The following is a 22,919-nucleotide window of genomic DNA, read 5'->3' as shown; positions in this document are numbered from 1 at the left end:
TTGTAGAAACATTAGAGAGGGCTTTGAAGTTCAAACCTCAGAGCAAACCGGGCGGTAGTTATCAAAATGGGAATACAGAAAATCATCGCCAAATAATAATCTTGTGAGAAATCAAAGGAATTCTCAGGGAGATAGTAACTGGAATGAACAGAATGGTCGGAGAACGAACGGGAGTGATAACTTCAATGAATGGGACCTAAGTGAAAAACACAGATTTGATGGGGGAAATTCACGCAAAGTGCAATCGTGTAACAACCGGTTGGGAAACTGATGTTCGCCACATCTCAGGTCCGGGTATAGCGATCTGAACAGGCGATGAAAAGGACTGGAGATAATGGTAATGGCAGAAATATTGATATATTTGGAGAAAGGCAACAAATATGTAACATAGAGTATTTTAAAGAGGAGAGCTATACTGGTGGCTCTGTCAATAAAAGCAGGGACAAATGGTGGAAGCATAGATTTGTGAGAGGTTTAAGTAAAAGTAATGGGAATAAATTTGCAGGGAGTGATATAAGTTGTGAATGTGTAATGAATGAGTGTGTGAATGGTGACGAATGGAAAGATTCAGTGGTTCAAAAAGAAGTTAAACAGGAGATGAAGTTTGTGAAAGCAAATCGTGTGGAGAGTTCTGAAGAGGTATTAGCAAATAGTAGCAATTGCAGTAAGGAAGGTGTTGTAGTAACAAGCATTTGTGAGTCGGCGAAAAGCATCGATGTTAGTGAAGGCGGCGTTGCTTTGGTCTCGCCAGCTGCAAGTGAGGGTGATTGTGTTTCGGCAGAAAGTGTCAATGTTACTAAGGGAGCACATGATGACCGGTTTGGTAGTGACCACTTCCCCATCTTTCTCTCACTGCCCCAGTGTCAGGCCCATGGATGCCTGCCCAGATGGGCTTTAAACAAAGCAGTCTGGGCTGCTTTCACCTTTGCTGTCACTGTTGAATCTCCCGAACATGGTAACATCGATATGGTGGTAGGGCAGGTAACTACAATGATCGTTTCTGTGGCAGAAAATGCGATCCCTCGTTCTTTAGGGTGCCCCCGGCAGAAGACAATCCCTTGGTGGTTGCCGGACATCACTGAGGCAATGGAGGAGCGTCGACGAGCTCTACAGCGGTGTAAGCAGTACCCTTCCCTGGAGCACCTCATTGCCTTTAAACGGTTCTGTGCCTGCATTCACCAGCTTATCAAAAGACAGAAATAGGAGTGTTGGGAGAGATACTTCGCAACCATTAGGTGCCAGGCGTCACCTTCCCAAGTCTGGGCTAAGAACAAATGATTTTTTGGATACCAGACCCCAACAGGCATTCCCGGTGTTAACATAAATGGCGTGTTATCTGCCAACGCAAATGCGATTGTCAAATACTTTGCTGAGCACTATGCTCGCACCTCTGCATCAGAGAATTATTCCCTCGTCCTTTTGCACTCTCAAACAGCGGATGGAAGGGAAAGCCCTTTCATTCACTACATGCCATAGTGAACCCTATAACACCCCATTTACAGAGTGGCAGCTCCTCATTGCCCTTGCACATTGCCGCGACACAGCTCCTGGGCCACATTGGATCCAGTCAGATGATTAAACATCTCTCGTCTGACTACAAGCGACATCTCCTCATGATATTCAACTGGATCTGGTGCGATGGCATCGCACTGGCAGAAAAGCGCCATCATACCTGTGCTCAAACCTGGCAAACACCCGCTTGATGTGGATAGCTATCGGCTCATCAGCCTCACCAACATTCTTTTTAAGCTACTGGAACATATGGTGTGTCGGCAGTTGGGTTAGGTCCTGGAGTCTCGTGACCTACTGGCTCCATGCGAGGGGGTTTCCGCCTGGGTCTCTCTACCACTGATAATCTTGTGTCCCTCGAGTGTGACACCCGAACAGCCTTTTCCATATGCAAACACCTTATTGCTGTCTTTTTTTATTTACCAAAAGCGTACGACCCTACCTGGTGACATCATATTCTTGCCACATTATATGAGGGGCATCTCAGGGGGCCTGCTCCTAATTTATATCCAAAATTTTGTATCACTGCGTACTTTCAGTGTCAAAGTTGGTGCCTCCCATAGTTCCCCCTGCCCCTCCCCCCTTCCCCCCCTCCCCCCATATCTAGGAAAATGGAGTCCCACAGGGCTCTATATTGAATGTATCTCTACTTTTAGATGCAATCTAGCAGCAGCTGTAGGAACATCCATCTCACCCTCTCTGTATGCAGGTGAATTCTGCATCTTGTACTACTCCACCAGTACTGGTGTTGCTGAGTGCTGCCTACAGGGAGCCATCCACAAGGTGCAGTCATGGGCTCTAGCTTACGGCTTCCAGTTTTTGGCCACAAAGTTATGTGCTATGCACTTCTGTCAGTGTTGTACCGTTCATCCAGAACCAGAACTTTACCTTACTGATGATTCCCTCACTGTAGTCAAGACATATTGATTTTTGGGACTGGTTTTCGACACTGTTGACTTGGCTTTCTCACCTTCATCAGCTTAAGTGGAAGTGCTGGCAGTCAGTGCCCTCTGCTGCCTGAGCAACACTAACTGGTGTGCAGATCACTCTACGACGCCGCTGCTCTACAGAGCCCTTGTTCAATTCCGCCTTCACTATGGGAGTCTGGTTTATGGTTCAGCGGCACCCTCAGCATTGCATTTACTCGACCCAATGCACGACTGTGGCATTCAACTAGCGACAGGACCGTTTAGGACAAGTGTGGTGATCAGCATCCTGGTGGAGGCTGGAGTCCCTCCATTGCAGGTCAGGCATACGCAATTGCTCGTCAGTTACGTCACACACATTCGTAGTTCTCCTGCATATCCAAACTACCGTCTTCTTTTCCCACCCGTGGCAGTTCATCTCCTACATCGGCATCCCAGGTCAGGGCTTCCAATTGCAGTTCATGTCCAATCCCTTCTATCTGAACTGGAGTCCTTACCTTCACCACCTATCCTACAGGTCCATTCACGTGCACCTCCATGGTGTACACCTACGCCGCAGCTTTGCCTGGACCTTTCACATGGCCCAAAGGACTCAGTTCACCCTGCAGCTCTCCGCTGTCACTTTCTCTTGATTCTTGACATGTACCAAGGCCGTGAAGTGGTTTACACCGACAGCCCGATCACTGATGGTCACTTTGGCTTCGCGTATGACCATGGAGAACATATTGAACAGCATTCCTTGCCTGATGGCTGCAATGTTTTCACTGCAGAGCTGATGGCTATATCTTATGCTCTTGAGCACATCCATTCATGCCCTGGGGAGTCATTTCTACTGTGTACTGACTCCTTGAGCAGTCTATAAGCTATCAATCAATGCTACCCTCTTCATCCTTTGGTAGTGACCACCCAGGAGTCCATCTGTGCCTTGGAATGGTCTGGTTGTTCAGTGGTGTTTGTGTGGTCCCCAGGACACATTGGAATCCCAGGCATGGAACTTACTGATAGGCTGGCCAAACAGGCTACATGGAAAATGTTTATGGAGAGCTGCATTCCAATAACTGACCTGCATTCATTTTTACGCTGCCAGGTTTTTCAGCTTTGGGAGACAGAATGACATAGTCTCAGTACGCACAACAAACTTTGTGCCATTATGGAGACTATGAATGTCTGGCAGTCCTCTTTGTGGGCCTCTCGCAGGGACTCTGTGGTTCTCTGTCGGCTCTGCGTTGGCCACACTTCGGTGACACACGGCTACCTTCTGCACCATGATGACCCACGTCACTGTCGGTGTGCTGCCTGGCTGACAGTGGCCCATATCTTAGTGAGCTGCCCTTCTTTGGCTGCCCTGCGATGGACTTGTTGCCATTAATTTTAGCTGACAACACTTCATCAGCTAATTTAGTTTTACATTTTATACATGACACTGGGTTTTATTGTTCTATATAAGTTTTAGCGCATGTCCTTTGTCCCTTCGTGTTCTCCACTCTAGTGCTTTTAGGGTGGATGTTTTAATGTTTCACAGACTGGCTGGCTTTTCCTTTTTATTCTCGTGGTCGGCCAGCCACGGTCATCTGCTGTCTTGTTTTTACCCCTTCTACCTGTTTCTTGCTTCTCTCTGTGGTTTTCTTTTCCTTTTTTACCCATAGTAGTGTTGGTTACCCTTCTGTCGTCCTTGTGGTTTTGTTTGTTTCTCTCCGTCTTGTGTTGTCAGTCTCGCTTGTTTTATTCTCACCCTTGTGGCATTGTTTTATTCGGAACAAGTGACTGATGATCTAGCAGTTTGATGCCTCCCCCCCCCCCCCTCTTTTAAACCAATCAACCAACCATTGTACTTAGTAATTCAGCCATTGCAAGCAGAAGGGATTCTTCTGACTGGGGAGAAATCATTTACGTGGTTCCACAAGACTCTATATTAGGTCCACTGTTGTTTCTTGTATGTGTGAATGACCTTCTGTTTAATATACAAGCAGAAGTAGTTCTTGTTGTTGTTGATGACACAAATACTGTAATCATCCAAAATACATATAGCAAGAGGATAAATGGTAAATAATGTTCTTAAAAGTATTTTTCACTGGTTTGCCCTGAATGGTCTCATTCTCAATTTCGAAAAGACATAACATTCGGCACATCTAGAGCTACTACACCAATGATAAGTGTAGCATATGGTCAAGAGGTAATAACTAGGGTGGAAACTTAAAAAATTTCGGCTGTCGATACTACTGGAAAATTTAAACTGGAAAAAGCTGTTTTTGGAATAGTTGGACCAACTTAGTTCAGCCACATTTGCACTTCAAATCATTGTGAATCTTGGGGAGAAACTAAACAATAAGCTGATATATTTTGCATATTCTCATTGAGTAATGTTGTCGGGTAACAAATCTTTAAGAGAAAAAAGTCATTATTGCTCGAAAAAGGCTGTAAGAATAATATGTGGTGCTCACCCATGATTATCTTGTAGACATTTGTTTATGGAACTGGGCATTTTGATTACTACTTCATAGTAAATTTATTCCATCTTGAAGTCTGTTGCAATAATCCACTGCAGTTTAAAAGGAACCATGATGTACATACAGGGTAGTGCAAAATAGGTTTTGAAATTTGTTAGAATTGGAATGTACTTAATTCTTTAGATAACAGATTAGAGGCTACTAGCATTTTCTGTGACCTGTCAAAAGCCTTTGCCTGTGTGAATCATAGCATTCTTTTCAGTAAATTAAAATATTATGGTATTTCTGGCAGTGCTACAAAATGATTCAAGTCTTACCTAACAGGAAACAAAGGGTGTCATTGCAAAACACCTGTAGTGTTAGCAATCAGTCTTCATTTGACTGGGAATTAATTACATGTGGTGTTCCTCAGGTTTCCATCTTGGGCCTGCTTTTTTTCTTCCGTGTCTTGATGACCTCTCGTCTGTTCTCGAACCTCTTGGTTCATCCCCATGAAATCCCCAAACCACCTTCCCTACCCTCTGGCTCCTACCCTTGTAACCGCCCCCGGTGTAAAGCCTGTCCCATGCACCCTCCCACCACCACCTCTCCAGTCCTGTAACCCGGAAGGTGTACACGATCAAAGGCAGAGCCACGTGTGAAAGCACCCACGTGATTTACCAACTGACCTGCCTACACTGTGACGCTTTCTATGTGGGAATGACCAGCAACAAACTGTCCATTCGCATGAACGGACACAGGCAGACAGTGTTTGTTGGTAATGAGGATCACCCTGTGGCTTAACATGCCTTGGTGCACGGCCAGCACATCTTGGCACAGTGTTACACCGTCCGGGTTATCTGGATACTTCCCACTGACACCAACCTATCAGAACCCCGGAGATGAGAACCTGCCCTTCAATATATCCTCTCTTCCCGTTACCCACCAGGCCTCAACCTGAGCTAATTTCAAGTTGCCGCCCCTCGTACATCACTTGTCATTCAACAACATCTTTGCCTCTGAACTTCCGCCTCAATTGACATCTCTGCCCAACCTCTTTGCCTTTACAAATGTCTGCCTGTGTCTGTATATGTGTGGATGGATGTGTGTGTGTGTGTGTGTGTGTGTGTGTGTGTGTGTGTGTGTGTGTGTCTTTTTTCCCCCTAAGGTAAGTCTTTCCGCTCCCAGGACTGGAATGACTCCTTACCCTCTCCCTTAAAACCCACATCCTTTCATCTTTCCCTCTCCTTCCCTCTTACCTGATGAAGCAAGCGCTTTCTCATTTGGTAAGTCACAGCATCTTTGTTTTTTAATATATATATATATATATATATATATATATATATATATATATATATATATATATATATATGTCTGCTTGTGTCTGTATATGTGTGGATGGATATGTATGTGTGTGCGAGTGTATACCCGTCCCTTTTTCCCCCTAAGGTAAGTCTTTCCACTCCCGGGACTGGAATGACTCCTTTCCCTCTCCCTTAAAACCCACATCCTTTCGTCTTTCCCTCTCCTTCCCTCTTTCCTGATGAGGCAACAGTTTGTTGCGAAAGCTTGAATTTTGTGTGTATGTTTGTGTTCGTTTGTCTGTCGACCTGCCAGCACTTTCATTTGGTAAGTCACATCATCTTTGTTTTTAAATATATATATATATATATACATATATTTAAAAAGAAAGATGATGAGACTTACCCAACAAAAGCGCTGGCAGGTCGACAGACACACAAATAAACACAAACAAACACACAAAACTCTAGCTTTCGCAACCAATGGTTGCCTCGTCAGGAAAGAGGGAAGGAGAAGGAAAGACAAAAGGATTGGGTTATAAGGGAGAGGGTAAGGAGTCATTCCAATCCCGGGAGCGGAAAGACTTACCTTAGGGGGAAAAAAGGACAGGTTTCCCCTAAGGTAAGTCTTTCCGCTCCCGGGATTGGAATGACTCCTTACCCTCTCCCTTATAACCCAATCCTTTTGTCTTTCCTTCTCCTTCCCTCTTTCCTGACGAGGCAACCATTGGTTGCGAAAGCTAGAGTTTTGTGTGTTTGTTTGTGTTTATTTGTGTGTCTGTCGACCTGCCAGCGCTTTTGTTGGGTAAGTCTCATCATCTTTCTTTTTAAATATATTTTTCCCACGTGGAATGTTTCCCTCTATTATATTCATATATATATATACACATACATTTACATGACCACAGTCTCCGGCTGTGGAGGCCACAGTGTGAACTCAGCCATAGTGTAAACTCAGCAGCCAGAGACTGTGGTTATGGGTGTATGAGGTGCGTTTGTGCACGCATGCCTCTGTGTGTGTGTGTGTGTGTGTGTGTGTGTGTGTGTGTGTGTGTGTGTTGGCTGAAAGCTCATTTTTGGATAATCTTTTTGTTGTGCCTATATGCGACTCGGCGTGTCCACAACATTGTTATTTCTTTGGATTAGATTTTGTTGGAGGCATCACTTTCATGCTTTCACTTGCAGGTCTCCCTCTCTGGTCTTTCAGTTCCTCCTTTAGGTTTTCTCTATTTACTGAGTCAATTTCTTTCTTGAGATCTACGAACACTGTATAGTACTTTTCTCTTTGGTGTCTGTGTCTTCTGTCGCGTCCATTATGTATTCCATTGCCAGTACCATACTCCTGCCCTTCATAAAGCTATGTATTTTTGAAATAGGGTCCTGTTATTACTGCACTAGTAATACTTTGTTTCAATTTTCATTTTAGCACTTTTGTGTGTTGCATGCTGACATATTAGCTATAGTTTTGTGTGTTGCATGCTGACGTATTATCTATAGTTTTGTTTTTCCCATTTTGCTTCTAACTGAAGTATAAAATTTCTTTCAGTAATGCATTTGAATTCTTTTTCCTCCAGGAACCAAGGCAGCATCTATTCCCTACCATGTGTGCTCGTATTTATTTACTCAAGGCACTTCAGATAACTCTCCAAAGCTCCCTCCACCTGATGGGTATAGACACAGTAAATCAAATGTAGCATGGTCAAGTGTCTTGTGAAAGGTAACAATCTTGAATTTTATATTTCCAACTAATACATGATTTTGTGTGTGTGTGTGTGTGTGTGTGTGTGTGTGTGTGTGTGTGTAAGCATTTTAGTCCAGTTAAATGATCAAAAATGTTTGTCTGCTCATTACTCATTGCTTCCATCTCACAAATTTAAAAAAAAAAAAAAAACTGTGCTGATTCACTTGCCTCAAGTAAGTAACTCTCCATTGCCTTGGTTGCAAACGTAGATATCTTTGTGAGAAGCTTAGCATGTGATTCACTGTATCTGTATATCACAGAATGTTATCTTGTGTAAACAAGTATATCACATTTTAAATCTTCGCCATTGGTCAGTGACTATACTGGTGTTGTTGACGTAGAAATTGTGTGACCATTGCAGGGAAGAGGGTAGTAACTCAAGGTACACTCCATTATCACCACCTTTTCCGTTACTTGTAATTCTGCTGAGTATACTTAAAATCTTCAGGACTAGAGGACCATACCATACCATATCACACCATTCCTGGCACTTTATCTGCCCCCCCCCCCCCCCCAACACACACACACACACACACACACACACACACACACACAAGTTACTTCTCTTCACAATTTGAGAGGTTCATTCTCATCCAAATCAATAATGATTTTGTAGATTAATTTTTTATTTCAATTATGCATTATTAATGCAATGTGGAACTTTCAAGAGGGGCAAAATTTGATATGGGATTTGTGGTACATTAGACTTCAGTGCATCTCTATACTTTCTATGCTTGTAAACATTTGTGTAACTGTTAATTGGTGTTCACAACACAGTGCCACTTCCAGTATTCACTGATGAAATGATGATTAAAATAGCTGTTAGGTCAGCAGGTGGCCTTCAGAGCATTATAAACTGATATTAGCTATTTGATTTTCTTGTTTGTTATTTTTTCATGCCTTGGTTATTTAAAAATGTTACTATGGCTGATATGTTCCCTGTACTCCACTGCACCAGTCTCCTTCTGCATTCGTTCCCTTATTGTAAGTGTGCATCTTACAGATTTGAAACCTGAGACTCCATTACCAGCAAATGGAGTGAATTTGGACTTTGAAAATAAATATTTCTGAAACCATTAAAACTAGTATATTGGTCTTTCTTACAGAGCATGCGTAAAATATTTGATCTTTACTTTTTGTTCTAACAGATCACATAATTTTAAAAAGAACTGTTAGTTAACTTCACCTCACCAGGGGGTGAGTTTAACCAATTATCTGTTATTTGATAGTTACAGATTGTTTGAGACTAGGGTGAGTTTAATTGTTGTCAAATTTTGTGAATAATTAAAAATAAATTTGGCATGATAATTAAATATGAATACTGATTTCAGAGTAAGATAAAGAGAAAGTTTAAGGGTAAAAAAAGTGATTACAAATTTGATTTATGGAATCCCAAAGAAACACACACAAAAAATGTAGTCACTGTACTCTGAACCCTGACATCTCATCTTAAAAAGGAAAATCCCACTTCCTTCCTGCTATTGGATTTGGCAAATTTCTTACAACAACTGAAACCTGGAGTGTGTCTATGTCATCAATTACGTGCTGAACAGAGTGAGTCATTTTTATGAAGGAATGTAACATCTAGTTGTACTTGGCATTTTGTAAGAACTTTTCACATAGTGTTTCACTGTTTTCTTGTAATAGGAATGCAAAGGAATGTCTTTGCTGTATATCGACTATCCATGACAGAAAGCAGGAATCCCCAATTTGCACAGTTGAAATGTGTAATCAGTACATCAGTAGAGCCTCTTCTACATCTACATCTATATCTGTGCTCTGCAAACCACCATGAAGTGCATGGCAGAGGGTACGTCCCATTATACCAGTTACTAGAGTTACTTCCTGTTCCATTCACGTGTGGAACACAGGAAGAATGATTGTTTCAATGCCTCTGTACATGCAGTAATTATTCTAATGTGCATGATACATAGGGGGTTGTAGTATATCCCTAGAGTATAATTCAAACTGATTCTTGAAAATTTGTTAAGACTTTCTCTGGATAGTTTACGTTTGTCTTGAAGTGTGTGCCAGTTCAGTTCCTATGGTGTCTCTGTGACTCTCTCCCATGGATTAAACAAACCTGTGACTATTTGTGCTGCCTTTCTGTAAATGTTCAATATTCCCTGTTAGTCTTATCTGGTACAGGTCCCACACACTTCAGCAATATTCTAGAATGCTCCACCTGAGTGATTTGTTAGCAATCTCCTTTGTAGACTTATTGCACTTCCCCAGCATTGTACCAATAAACCAAAGTCTACCACATGCTTTGCCCATGACTGAACCTATGTGATCATTCCATTTCATATCCCTAGAACCAGGTATTTGTATGAGCTGGACGATTCCAACAGTGACTCATTGATATTATAGTCATTGTTGTTACCGTTGTTGTTGTGGTCTTCAGTCCTGAGACTGGTTTGATGCAGCTCTCCCTGCTAATCTATCCTGTGCAAGCTCCTTCATCTCCCAGTACCTACTGCAACCTACATCCTTCTGAACCTGCTTAGTGTATTCATCTCTTGGTCTCCCTCTATGATTTTTACCCTCCACGCTGCCCTCCAATGCTAAATTTGTGATCCCTTGATGCCTCAGGACATGTCCTACCAACCGATCCCTTCTCCTAGTCAAGTTGGGCCACAAACTTCTCTTCTCCCCAATCCTATTCAATACCTCCTCATTAGTTACCTGATCTACCCACCTAATCTTCAACATTCTTCTGTAGCACCACATTTCGAAAGCTTCTATTCTCTTCTTGTCCAAACTATTTATTGTCCATGTTTCACTTCCATACATGGCTACACTCCATGCAAATACTTTCAGAAACGACTTCCTGACACTTAAATCTATACTCGATGTTAACAAATTTCTCTTCTTCAGAAACGCTTTCCTTGCTATTCCCAGTCTACATTTTATATCCTCTCTACTTCGACCATCATCAGTTATTTTGCTCCCCAAATAGCAAAACTCCTTTACTACTTTAAGTGTCTCATTTCCTAATCTAATTCCCTCAGCATCACCCGACTTAATTCGACTACATTCCATTATCCTTGTTTTACTTTTGTTGATGTTCATCTTATATCCTCCTTTCAAGACACTGTCCATTCCGTTCAACTGATCTTCCAAGTCCTTTGCTGTCTCTGACAGAATTACAATGTCATCGGCAAACCTCAAAGTTTTTATTTCTTCTCCCTGGATTTTAATACCTACGCCAAATTTTTCTTTTGTTTCCTTTACTGCTTGCTCAATATACAGATTGAATAACATCGGGGATAGGCTACAACCCTGTCTTGCTCCCTTCCCAACCACTGCTTCCCTTTCATGCCCCTCGACTCTTATAACTGCCATCTGGTTTCTGTACAAATTGTAAATAGCCTTTCGCTCCCTGTATTTTACCCCTGCCACCTTCAGAATTTGAAAGAGATTATTCTAGTCAACATTATCAAAAGCTTTCTCTAAGTCTACAAATGCTAGAAACGTAGGTTTGCCTTTTCTTAATCTAGCTTCTAAGATTAGTTGTAGGGTCAGTATTGCCTCGGTTCCCATATTTCTACGGAATCCAAACTGATCTTCCCCGAGGTCGGCTTCTACCAGTTTTTCCATTCGTCTGTACAGAATTCGCGTTAGTATTTTGCAGCCGTGACTTATAGTTTGATAATTTTCACATCTGTCAATACCTGCTTTCTTTGGGATTGGAATTATTATATTCGTCTTGAAGTCTGAGGGTATTTCGCCTGTATCGTACATCTTGCTCACCAGATGGTAGAGTTTTGTCAGGACTGGCTCTCCTAAGGCCGTCAGTAGTTCTAATGGAATGTTGTCTACTCCCGAGGCCCTGTTTCGACTCAGGTCTTTCAGTGCTGTATCAAACTCTTCACGCAGTATCATATCTCCCATTTCATCTTCATCTACATCCTCTTCCATTTCCATAATATTGTCCTCAAGTTCATCGCCCTTGTATAGACCCTCTATATACTCCTTCCACCTTTCTGCTTTCCCCTCTTTGCTTAGAACTGGGTTTCCATCTCAGCTCTTGATATTCATACAAGTGGCTCTCTTTTCTCCAAAGGTCTCTTTAATTTTCCTGTAGGCAGTATCTATCTTACCCCTAGTGAGATAAGCCTCTCCTTCCTTACATTTGTCCTCTAACCATCCCTGCTTAGTCATTTTGCACTTCCTGTCGATCTCATTTTTGAGATGTTTGTATCCCTTTTCGCCTGCTTCATTTACTGCATTTTTATATTTTCTCTTTTCATCAATTAAATTCAATATTTCTTCTGTTACCCAAGGGTCTCTACTAGCCCTCATCTTTTTACCTACTTGATCCTCTGCTGCCTTCACTACTTCATCCCTCAGAGCTACCCATTCGTCTTCTACTGTATTTCTTTCCCCCATTCCTTCAATTGTTCGCTTATGCTCTCCCTGAAACTCTGTACAACCTCTGGTTCTTTCAGTTTATCCAGGTCCCATCTCCTTAAATTCCCACCTTTTTGCAATTTCTTCAGTTTTAATCTACAGTTCATAACCAATAGATTGTGGTCAGAGTCCACATCTGCCCCTGGAAATGTCCTACAATTTAAAACCTGGTTCCTGAATCTCTGTCTTACCATTATATAATCTATCTGACACCTTTTAGTATCTCCAGGATTCTTCCATGTATACAACCTTCTTTTATGATTCTTGAACCAAGTGTTAGCTATGATTAAGTTATGCTCTGTGCAAAATTCTACCAAACGGCTTCCTCTTTCATTTCTTAGCGCCAATCCATATTCCCCTACTATGTTTCCTTCTTTCCCTTTTCCTACTGTCGAATTCCAGTCACCCATGACTGTTAAATTTTCATCTCCCTTCACTACCTGAATAATTTCTTTTATCTCATCATACATTCCTTCAATTTCTTCGTCATCTGGAGAGCTAGTTGGCATATAAACTTGTACTACTGTAGTGCGCATGGGCTCCGTGTCTGTCTTGGCCACTATAATACATACACTGTGCTGTTTGTTGTAGCTTACCAGCAGCACTCCTATTTTTTTTATTCGTTATTAAACCTACTCCTGCATTACCCCTATTTGATTTTGTATTTATAACCCTGTATTCACCGAACTTCACTAATTCCCACTATATCTAACTTTAACCTATCCATTTCCCTTTTGAAATTTTCTAACCTACCTGCCCGATTAAGGGATCTGACATTCCATACTCCAATCCGTAGAACGCCAGTTTTCTTTCTCTTGATAACAACGTCCTCCTGAGTAGTCCCTGCCCGGAGATCCGAATGGGGGACAATTTTACCTCCGGAATATTTTACCCAAGAGGACGCCATCATCATTCAACCATACAGTAAAGCTGCATGCCCTCGGGAAAAATTACGGCTGTAGTTTCTTCTTGCTTTCAGCCATTCACAGTACCACAACAGCAAGGCCGTTTTGGTTAGTGTTACAAGGCCAGATCAGTCAATCATCCAGACTGTTGCCCCTGCAACTACTGAAAAGGCTGCTGCCCCTCTTCAGGAACCACACGTTTGTCTGACCTCTCAACAGATACCCCTCTGTTGTGGTTGCACCTACGGTACGGCTATCTGTACCGTTGAGGCACGCAAGCCTCCCCACCAACGGCAAGCCCCATGGTTCATGGGGGGAGGATTATAGTCATAGGATACTTTTTTCTTTTTTTGTGAAGTGCAAAATTATACATTTCTGAGCATTTAGAGCAAGTTACCAATCTCTGCACCACAATGAATCCTTATCAAGATCGAAATGAATATTTTTACAGCTTCTCTTGCCACATTGTAGATAACTGCATCATCTTCAAAAAGTCTGATTTTACTATTAATATAGGCTGTAAGGTCATTAATACATAACATGAAAATAAAGGGTCCCAGCACACTTTCTTGGGGCGCACTCAAAGTTACTTCTACAGCTGACGATGACTCTCCATCCATTATAACATGCTGTGTCCTCCCTAGCAAAAAGGCCTCTATCCAGTCACAAATTCCTCTTGATACCCCCATATGATGGTACTTTTGACAACAACAAGCAAATGCTTTTTGGACATCGAGAAACGTTGCATCTACCTGGTTACCTTTATCCATGTCACGTCATGTGAAAAGAGTGCAAGTTGGGTTTCGCATGATTGATGTTTTCAGAATCCATGCTGGTTGGCATTGAGGAGGTCATTCTGCTCAAGATACCTCATTACGTTTGAGCGCTGAATGTTCTAAGATTCTACAACAAATCGATGTCAAGGATACTGGACGGTAGTTTTGTGGATCACTTCTACTACCCTTTTTGTAGATGGGTGTGACCTGTGCCTTTTCCCAAGAACTGCCGATTTCAGCTGTTTCTCAACACTACTAACATAAATAATTATTTCATTCATCTTTTTGGTGGTATGAGGATTAAATTGGAACATTTTAAAACTCAGCCTTTTCATACGACTAGAATTCCTTTGGATTTTGTGAAATATCATTTGACAATATTCTGTTACAATAGTCATTGATCACACACACACACACAGCATTTTTACACTGACAGCTCTTCTGTTCTCAGCTGTATGACACAACAAACAGGACTGTGGCCTACATGACAAATTTGTAAGTTGGCATACAGACACTTGCAACAATGATTTCTTGAGTCCACTACTAGACTGTTACAGACAATTGTTGCTGCATCCACTTTGACACATTGTTTCTGCATTCATTACATCACTTCTTGCTGTATTTATGAACATTTGTATAGAAAAGAACTGCTTGAGAAAAGACAGTAGACCTCACTCCAGGTTTCTCAGGTGGTAAACTTCAACCTGATTTCACCAAACACATCAAAAGTTTTATTTGTGTGTATATAAATACGTAACTATAACAGATTAACTGATGTTATTACTCTAGTTGCCGCTGTGAAGTGTCAGGCCCAGACACGAGGTGGTGGTGGTGGTTTTTTACAGTCACAAGAATGAAAGTTAAAAAGTCATCCTTTTTAAAATATTACAACTTTTGAACTGTAAATACGAGTATAGTAACTGAAGTAAAAGAATTTTTATCACCAATGCGTAATTACTTAACATTGAGTTTTTCTAATGTTTAGATCAATTTCACCACAGTGGTCAATAATACCTAATTTGTCAGTACAGCTGAGTTTTTGTAACCTTAAGCCATTTGTCGGTCTGCTGGTAGTAAGTAGTTATTTTACCAGTCTCGGAATGGATTCAGATAATAAGAAGTTGCCAGTTTCACCACATTGCCCTTTACTTTGCGTAGTAAGTGTTGCAATTCTCTTCATGGCACAATTATGTTACATTTGAGCTTTTGAATATACTGCCTTTTGCTTGTTTATTTATGTTTTTACACTTCACTATAACTGTAAGGGGGATGTAATTTTCTTGATTGTGAGAAGCATAACTGCTTACATGCCTACATAAATCTGTTTTTTACTGTAATTTTGTTGTCATATTCCTTGCAGGAGCAATATGTTGTGGGTGGAAAAATACTCAGATTCTATAGACATAACCGGTCTTCCTTAGGGAGCTTATCAGTTAAGATTTGCAGAATTTCTGTTAAACTGTCTCACCAGTCAAAGAAGTCTATGCCTATTTGTGCTGCCCTTCTATGTATACTCTTGATGTCCTATTATTGTCATCGCCTGATACAGATCCCACAGAGTTAAACATTATTGAGCATAAGCCACATACACTGAAGTGCCAAAGAAACTGTCATAGGCGTGCTTATTCAAATACAGATATATTTAAACAGACAGAATATGGTGCTGTGGTTGGCAACTAAAAAGATTTGAACGAGTTTGAACTTGGTGTTATAGTCGGCACACGAATGATGGGACACAGCATCTCCGAGGTAGCGATGAAGTAGGGATTTTCCCTTACGACCATTTCACGAGTGTACCTGAATATCAGGAATCCAGTAAAACATCAAATCTCTAACATTGCTGCTGTTGGAAAAATATCCTGTAAAGATGGGACCGATGGCGACTGAGGAGAAGCATTCAACATGACAGAAGTGCAACACTTCTGCAAATTGCTGCATTTCTCAATGCTGGGCCTTCAGCAAGTGTCAGTGTGCGAACTATTCAATGAAACATCATCATTACGGGCTTTCAGAGTCAAAGGCTCACTTGTGTGTCCTTGATGACTGCATGACACAAAGCTTTACACCTCGCCTGGGCCCGTCAACACCAACATTGGACTGTTGATGACTGGAAACATGTTGCCTAATCGGACAAGTCTCGTTTCAAATTGTATCGAGCGGATGAACATGTACGGGTATGGAGACAACCTCATGAAACCATGAACCTGCATGTCAGCTGGTGGAGGCTCTAATGGTGTGGAGTGTGTGCTACTAGAGTGATATGGGACCCCTGATAAGTCTAGATATGACTGTGACAGGTGACACATACGTAAGCATCCTGTCTGATCACCTGCATCCTTCATATTCATTGTGCATTCCGTTGGACTTTAGCAATTCCAGCAGGGAAATGTGAATCCCAAATGTCCAAATTGCTACGGAGTGGCTCCAGGGACACTACTGAGTTTAAACACTGCTGCTGGCCACCAAACTCCCCAGACATGAACATTGTTCAGTATATCTGGGTTGCCTTGCAACTTGCTTTTCAGAAGAGATCTCAACCCCTGGTACTCTTACGGATTTATGGACAGCTCTGTAGGATTCATGGTGTCAATTCCCTCCAGCACTACTTCAGACAATAGTTGAGACCATGCCATGTTGTGTTGTGGCACTTGTGCATGCTCGCAGGGCCCCTACATTTTATAGACAAGTTTCTTTGGCTCCTCTGTGTAAGAGTTTTGTGGGTGATCTCTTTTGTAGACAAGAAGTGGTTTGCCATTAACATGCAGGTAATCTAAACATACCATTTCTTATTTGTAGAGCCTACCTTTTTTGCACTTCGTATCCCAACACGTTATTACTCCCAGGAACTTGGCTTGTTTGATTCCTGTGGTGACTCATTAATCCTGTCATGAGAGGCAGTTATTTTATTTATTTATTATTAAGTAATAAAACAAGTGTATTAGGTTTTATTTCCATGTAATTTTTCTGTCATAAAATATCTTATTAATGAAGGCAATTGGAACGTTTCTGTGCAGGTACCAGGAGAATATTTCAGAATTCAGTATTCCTCACAAGACTGCAACTGATGCACCAGTTTGTGATGTAGGATCATGTTCCTGCAAAATAGTTACCTGCTGTCTTATTCACAATATTATGTGAAGCTTGTTTTCTTATTGCATGGTTCTGTTTTATAGTACTTGAAGAAAAGTGTAACATTCCTGTAATGTAATGATCAAAGATATATTTTTATTAAACTTATGTTAATTGACATTGACATTTTTCATTTTACTGATCAACTATATCAATTCATTGACCATTGTAAGTTATTTTGGTGTTCTTCTTATTATGTAATTCAACATTGACCACTCTCTTTGGCTTGGAATAAATTTCATTAATGTATATAGGACAGAAAATATTATAATTTCTAGAAGTGTTACATTTTTGTGAAGCATTCCATCACTTTACGTTCAGTTATGTAGCAATTTGTTGCAAGTCTTATGACACTGCATTCCGAGAAATGTTTACCTCTTTGTTAATTTCTGACAACTTCCTAGATCTCTCAGTGTCTCTTTTCGTATAGTTGTTTCATAAAATCAGAATTAATTTTGTCTCTGTTTGCTCATATTATTGGAAACAAAATCTGTAGTAGCCAAATGTGCACTGTGACCAGGGACTCATCAAATTCACTTCTCTGATACTGTGGTTTTGTCAAGATTGAATCATTATTATGTTAGGATGTACAGAGAGGCCATAGAAATTCAAAACCTCAAAAATAACTTTAACAGAAAGGAAGAAGGATTGAAGTTAGACAAGCTGTGGCCTTAGTACTAAATATAGGTCCATTATACATGTTGTCACAAATCCACTACTAAATAAAGCTCGATAAAACATGTCACAAATCTGCAAGCTTAGGTAGCACTCTGATGATGTCACAAACTAACCATTGTTTGTATACGTATAAACAGTTTGGTTTGCTGAGCTTTTTTGCAACTATAACTACTTTCTGAGCTGTTATAGCCTGAAAGCCCATAAAATAAATACCACCAAAAACCCAAATACCAACTGTGAAAACCTGAATTGTTTGATAAAATTTTACCTCATTTTTTCATTGCATTTCTCTTATTTCTAAGTGTTGTTTCAACAGGCTGAAACTAGTTTTGAAGTGTAGAAGTAACTGAATGTTAGTGGGAATTATTTAGTTCAGTTTTGTAGGGTGCTCAAAAATAAAATCTCTGTTCACAAGGAAATGTAAGTGCACAGTTTTGTTATCTCCACAGTCTGAAATGGGATGTACTTGTTCGTGAAATATTCCAGTTATCTGCCTGTACATGTATCAACGAGTTGCTCTTAGAAGGCTAAGTTCACCTGACAGTGATCTGATGTGGAGTTTCAAATTGCACGTTCAACTTACAACTGATATTATGAGCATGCGCTGATGCAGTGTTCACGTAAAGAATCTCTAGAGGCAAACTAAAGTGTTGCGGTGCATAAAGACAAAATTTTGAGACAGTGAGGTTGGCAAGGGTGGCTTTTGATTTTCTGTGAGGAAAATTAAAATTTAAGTGAAGGAGAAACTTCATCATTAACAAGCACACTTTTGTTCATATCATATGATTTACCTTCATTAACAAAATAGTTCATAAACTTAGCCTAAACATTATTTGCTGGTGAAGTTGGTCATCCATTGTGGATAGCTGACAGTTAAATATCTGGTTTTTCATAAGTCAACTGCTTTGTGTCGTAGGTTTCGTTAAATTTTCTGTCAGCCCAAATGTTCACCTATGATCCCATAGGGAAGAGCTGTGTAGTGGCTTTATGTTATAGGCCTTTGTTTCAATGTATTCTAAGATATTCCTATGATTTTTTCATATAGAATAGAATCTCTGAAAATTCCTGAGTCACTGTTTTTTCCGTAAGTGCAAACATCTACTCAGGGGGAAGTGACAAGTCACATAGTGCCAACAACACTAGAGAAAAAACACGTTTATAAGTGAAGTATAAGTACTTGAATGTTCTGGATTTTGTAGGAAGACATGTTTACCATTGAGAGCCCCAATGGAGTGAGGAAACATTGTGTACTGTTGTAGTCCCTGAGATTTTCAATCATTTTTTTCTTCATCTGATGTTAGCATCATAACATCTTTTAATTTCATTCAGGTAAGTTTGCATACTTGAAAAATTATCCAAGATATACTCACTTCAATTTTATGTGAATAGTGTAACTCCGCCACAGAACAAGCACATGCAAGATATCTGAAACCAATTGGAGAGACTACCTGCAATTACTAACATGCTCTATTGCTCGTCATTTGATGTCTTTTGAAATACAATCACGCGCCGGCATGCGCCAGTGCACATTACACTTGAACATATCCTTGAACATCTACTCTGGCATATCTTTGGCATATAGTTAGAGTAAAAGAGTCATTTTTACAATTTTACTGTGTGAATGAACAGGCAGAGGTCAATTTTGTAAAACTTTCTTATGCTTGTGAAATAGTCAGAAAAATGAGACCTATGTATTAAGTATGATAGTTATCAGGTTTAATGCTGAAGTGTGTGACAACATTGCTGCTACTGTGTGCCACTGTGTCCAAAACTCAAAGCAGAAGTCAGTCTTCATGCCATTCTAATGTTGGCTGATTTCTGAAGGTATGGGTTCCTAAATTCTGCTGAAGGAAATGAAATCCCTGTTAATGTGATTTCACTTAATACAAATTTCTATTGTTTCTTATTGACATAACAGAAATAGGAAACTGAAGACATACATCATAAGATATTCTGTTATAAGACACTTCTCTGCTATCACTGATTTATCTATATGACAGGACCAGGCCTTTATGTGATTTCACATTGCTTAAGTGAAGTTTTAAAACTCAGACTTAGTTGTTACTTTAGAACAGTTTCCATCAGTAACAATGGAAAGACATCCCATTGAGATGATGTAAGTAACATATCATGATCCAGCATCAGATAAGAGAAATACTTATCCAACAGATCTACTGGAGAAGATTTAATGGATTGCAATTAGCATACTGGTCAGTGTTAATGAAAAGAGATATGAGAGGGAAAAAAATGAAACTTCGGGAATTATTTTATCATGTATTTGAACGAGATTGGAAAGCTAAGTTACCAGGAAATATGTTAGAGTGAAATCACTTTTCAATGGCAACAACCCAACTTCATGGTCTGGTGTTTACTCTGCTTGGTGCTGGTGCAGATGTCCCAGGTTTGATTTCTTATCCATAGTTTTCTGTGAAAGATATAACAGGATTCTATCTGTTTCATTAGATGATTTGACTATTTGGATATTGTCAGTTATGTACATGAAAATTTTGCATCCTAATAAGAATTTAATGCTGTAACAGGATTTGAAGTGGAGAGTTAAAGTACAGTAGTTCAATTTGGTAACACCTGTCCAGTATGAAAACTCTTATCATTCTTAGAACCTACTAGGAAGATTGCCATTAACATGTTTTCATATGTTGGAAGAAACAAGGAAAGTAGGATTGGTATTGACCAGAAAATTAACAAATTCAGTATTCCTGGTGGAAGTAAGGCAGTAACAGTATTGAGTAGAAACTGTTAAACTAGTTTACATCTAAGTAAGAGTTTTTGGTGCTACTGGCTTGGGCTATTGCCCCATATCTGTTCACACTTTGTCAGAACTTATTTCTTTTATAGTGACTAGCTGAGAGACTGACTCAACATAGAAGAAATAATAAATTATGTGGTCACAGACCAAAGCTGAGAAAGCAGTTTTTAAATTGAACTTTTAAGTCATGTACTGTGATGTTAGTTGTTGCTTTCTCTTATTATTTTTGTCTGCCATCTTTAAGTGCACCTGTCTGAGTAGAAGTGTGTTCATGTAACCAATTCTGGGACAGGGGAGGTGTGTCAGCCCAACGTCAAATCTGCCGGTGGATTAATGGCAAGGGGGTCAGTATGCCAGCCAATCTGTCTGTCTAATTTTTACACTGTTTCCCCACTATCCCGGTAGGTGAACACCATGCTATTCCCATGTTCTACGTCACATACACACTGAGCAGACATTTGAACTCTCTCTCACACATTAGCCCACAGAATTTACTCTGTGCAGATAGTTTGGGTATACTGCTTTTGACCTTTTTTTTTGGGGGGGGGGGGGGGGGGGCGAGTGAACAGGAGACCAATGATCGTGGCTGTTTTCAACCTTAATCACTTACTCACAATTGGAATCTGTATGTGCCCAGTAACTTTTTTTTGGGAGGGGGGGTGGAATGGGGATTTGGGCTGTTCACATTGGTGTACAGCTAGTAGATGAATGCTGTTTCCAAGGATATTGAGAGAGAGAGAGAGAGAGAGAGAGAGAGAGAGAGAGAACCCTATTTCTTCACTAATCATTTTTGTGATAGTAAATTGTTCATTAATTATAAACAGTGATGCATAGTGGTTGTAAATGAGACTTTTAAAATACCAACAGACCCCAGTCATCATTTCTCTGGTGAATGGTGTACTTCAAGACAGTGGTTTCTAGCCAGAGTAGATTTTGCTATTGAGAAAAAATTCATTCTCTCTCTCTCTCTCGTGCCTATATTAAATTCATCAGTGTCGAAATAGTTCTTAATTCAGCGGCGAACATGCAATCATTAGGCTGCGGAAGAGTAACATTGTTTTGCTTTTTATGCAAACATCAGCGTTAATCACTTAGAAATTTATGCTGTTGGTATTCTGCCTGCGATTTCTTTCATAGACAGTTAGCACATTTGGAGACGAAGTGAATTACGTGTGGATTCAGTTACGCTAACACTGTGATAATTAGTGACTGCGATGGTGCAGAGAAATTCGCTGCGGAAAGGTAAGTAGTGTGTACGTTATAAATATCTGGAGTAAGAAAAACAGGGTTTTGGCGATGAGAGCCGTATAAGAAAGGCAGAGATCACACGAATGCTGTAGTTACAGAAACTAATCACATCATGACGAACACTGTCTCATTATTTTTATTTTTGTTTGCATGTTTTCACACGTAAACTCCCCGTGCCACCGCAGCTGTTTGTTTTGTTTTCGAAGCATGAAATTCACGTGACTACCCAGCAGTTGGTAGCTCTGAGACGACCAGCGCCATTGGCTGCCGGTGTGACGTTGTATTACGTCAGACCAATGGGAGCTCACGTTGAATGTGGCCTGTGTGTTGGAGCCTGTTCGGGTTTGACATCAATAAATGCAGGAGTGAGTTCGTAGGGAGTGGACGTTTCTCGTTTGTTAGTCCTTCGCGTTTGTATTATATTCGTCTTCTTTTAGTATTTTACTTTAAATCGACTAACTATGAGCATCGCTGCGCTCTTAGAAGCTGCGGAGTACATTGAGAGGCGAGAACGAGGTAATAGTGTAATGTTTATATAGAGTTGTGTGGGCTGAATCCACGTCAACATGGCTCCCATGTCAGTTGTTAACCTGGAAATCAGCTGATTTTGACTATCTTTTCTTGCCTATTTCGTAGAAGCAGAGCACGGATATGCTTCAACACTGCCAATGCCCGATGATCTCAGGAGCGTAACGAAAAGGCCAAAGACAAAGAAATCTCAGGGAAGCAGGTAAGCGTGTGTTGTTCATTAAGTCGATAAAAGTCAACGAAAAATTGTCTGTTTCCTATTTTGTAGAGCCAGTTAGCTCATGAAACTTCTGATACGTGTCATGTAAAAAATTAGTAAAGAGTTCTTAGTAATATTTCGTTCTCACGAGCATTATAACGATGAGTTTCTTTGTTTACACATTACAATTTTATCGAAATGTCATTATTACGACGTGATTTCATCGTATTTTTCGGTTTTCAGGACGACACATAACGAATTGGAAAAGAATAGGTAAGTGGAAACCACATTACGCCATTTTAAAGCTCATTATTTGGTAATTATCGGCTTGCGTGTGATCTCTTGCTACGTTCCAATAAGTACGATACCTGGC

General features: G+C 40.5%; 2 protein-coding genes across 3 annotated transcripts in view; both read left to right on the top strand.

Moving 5' to 3' along the window:
- The window catches only part of LOC126188173 (DALR anticodon-binding domain-containing protein 3), a 91,404-nt gene extending 74,141 nt beyond the window's left edge, over positions 1-17,263 (top strand). The window contains exons 7-8 of one of the 2 annotated variants that reach the window (XM_049929688.1): positions 7,737-7,879; positions 17,012-17,263. In XM_049929688.1, the coding sequence (XP_049785645.1) occupies positions 7,737-7,856 (120 nt within the window). In that variant the 3' untranslated portion in view covers positions 7,857-7,879; positions 17,012-17,263. The remainder of the gene's footprint in view (positions 1-7,736; positions 7,880-17,011) is intronic. The other variant, XM_049929687.1, reaches the window with a different exon arrangement.
- A 4,904-nt stretch (positions 17,264-22,167) lies between these two features.
- The window catches only part of LOC126187505 (max dimerization protein 1-like), a 687,089-nt gene continuing 686,337 nt past the window's right edge, over positions 22,168-22,919 (top strand). The window contains exons 1-3 of the mRNA XM_049928623.1: positions 22,168-22,335; positions 22,456-22,549; positions 22,790-22,819. Of these exons, the coding sequence (XP_049784580.1) occupies positions 22,281-22,335; positions 22,456-22,549; positions 22,790-22,819 (179 nt within the window). The 5' untranslated portion in view covers positions 22,168-22,280. The remainder of the gene's footprint in view (positions 22,336-22,455; positions 22,550-22,789; positions 22,820-22,919) is intronic.

Source organism: Schistocerca cancellata, chromosome 5, assembly GCF_023864275.1.
Source record: "Schistocerca cancellata isolate TAMUIC-IGC-003103 chromosome 5, iqSchCanc2.1, whole genome shotgun sequence".
Classification (NCBI taxonomy): Eukaryota; Metazoa; Arthropoda; class Insecta; order Orthoptera; family Acrididae; genus Schistocerca; species Schistocerca cancellata.
Note: the sequence above shows the minus strand (reverse complement) of the source record. Positions and strands in the feature narration are given on the sequence as shown.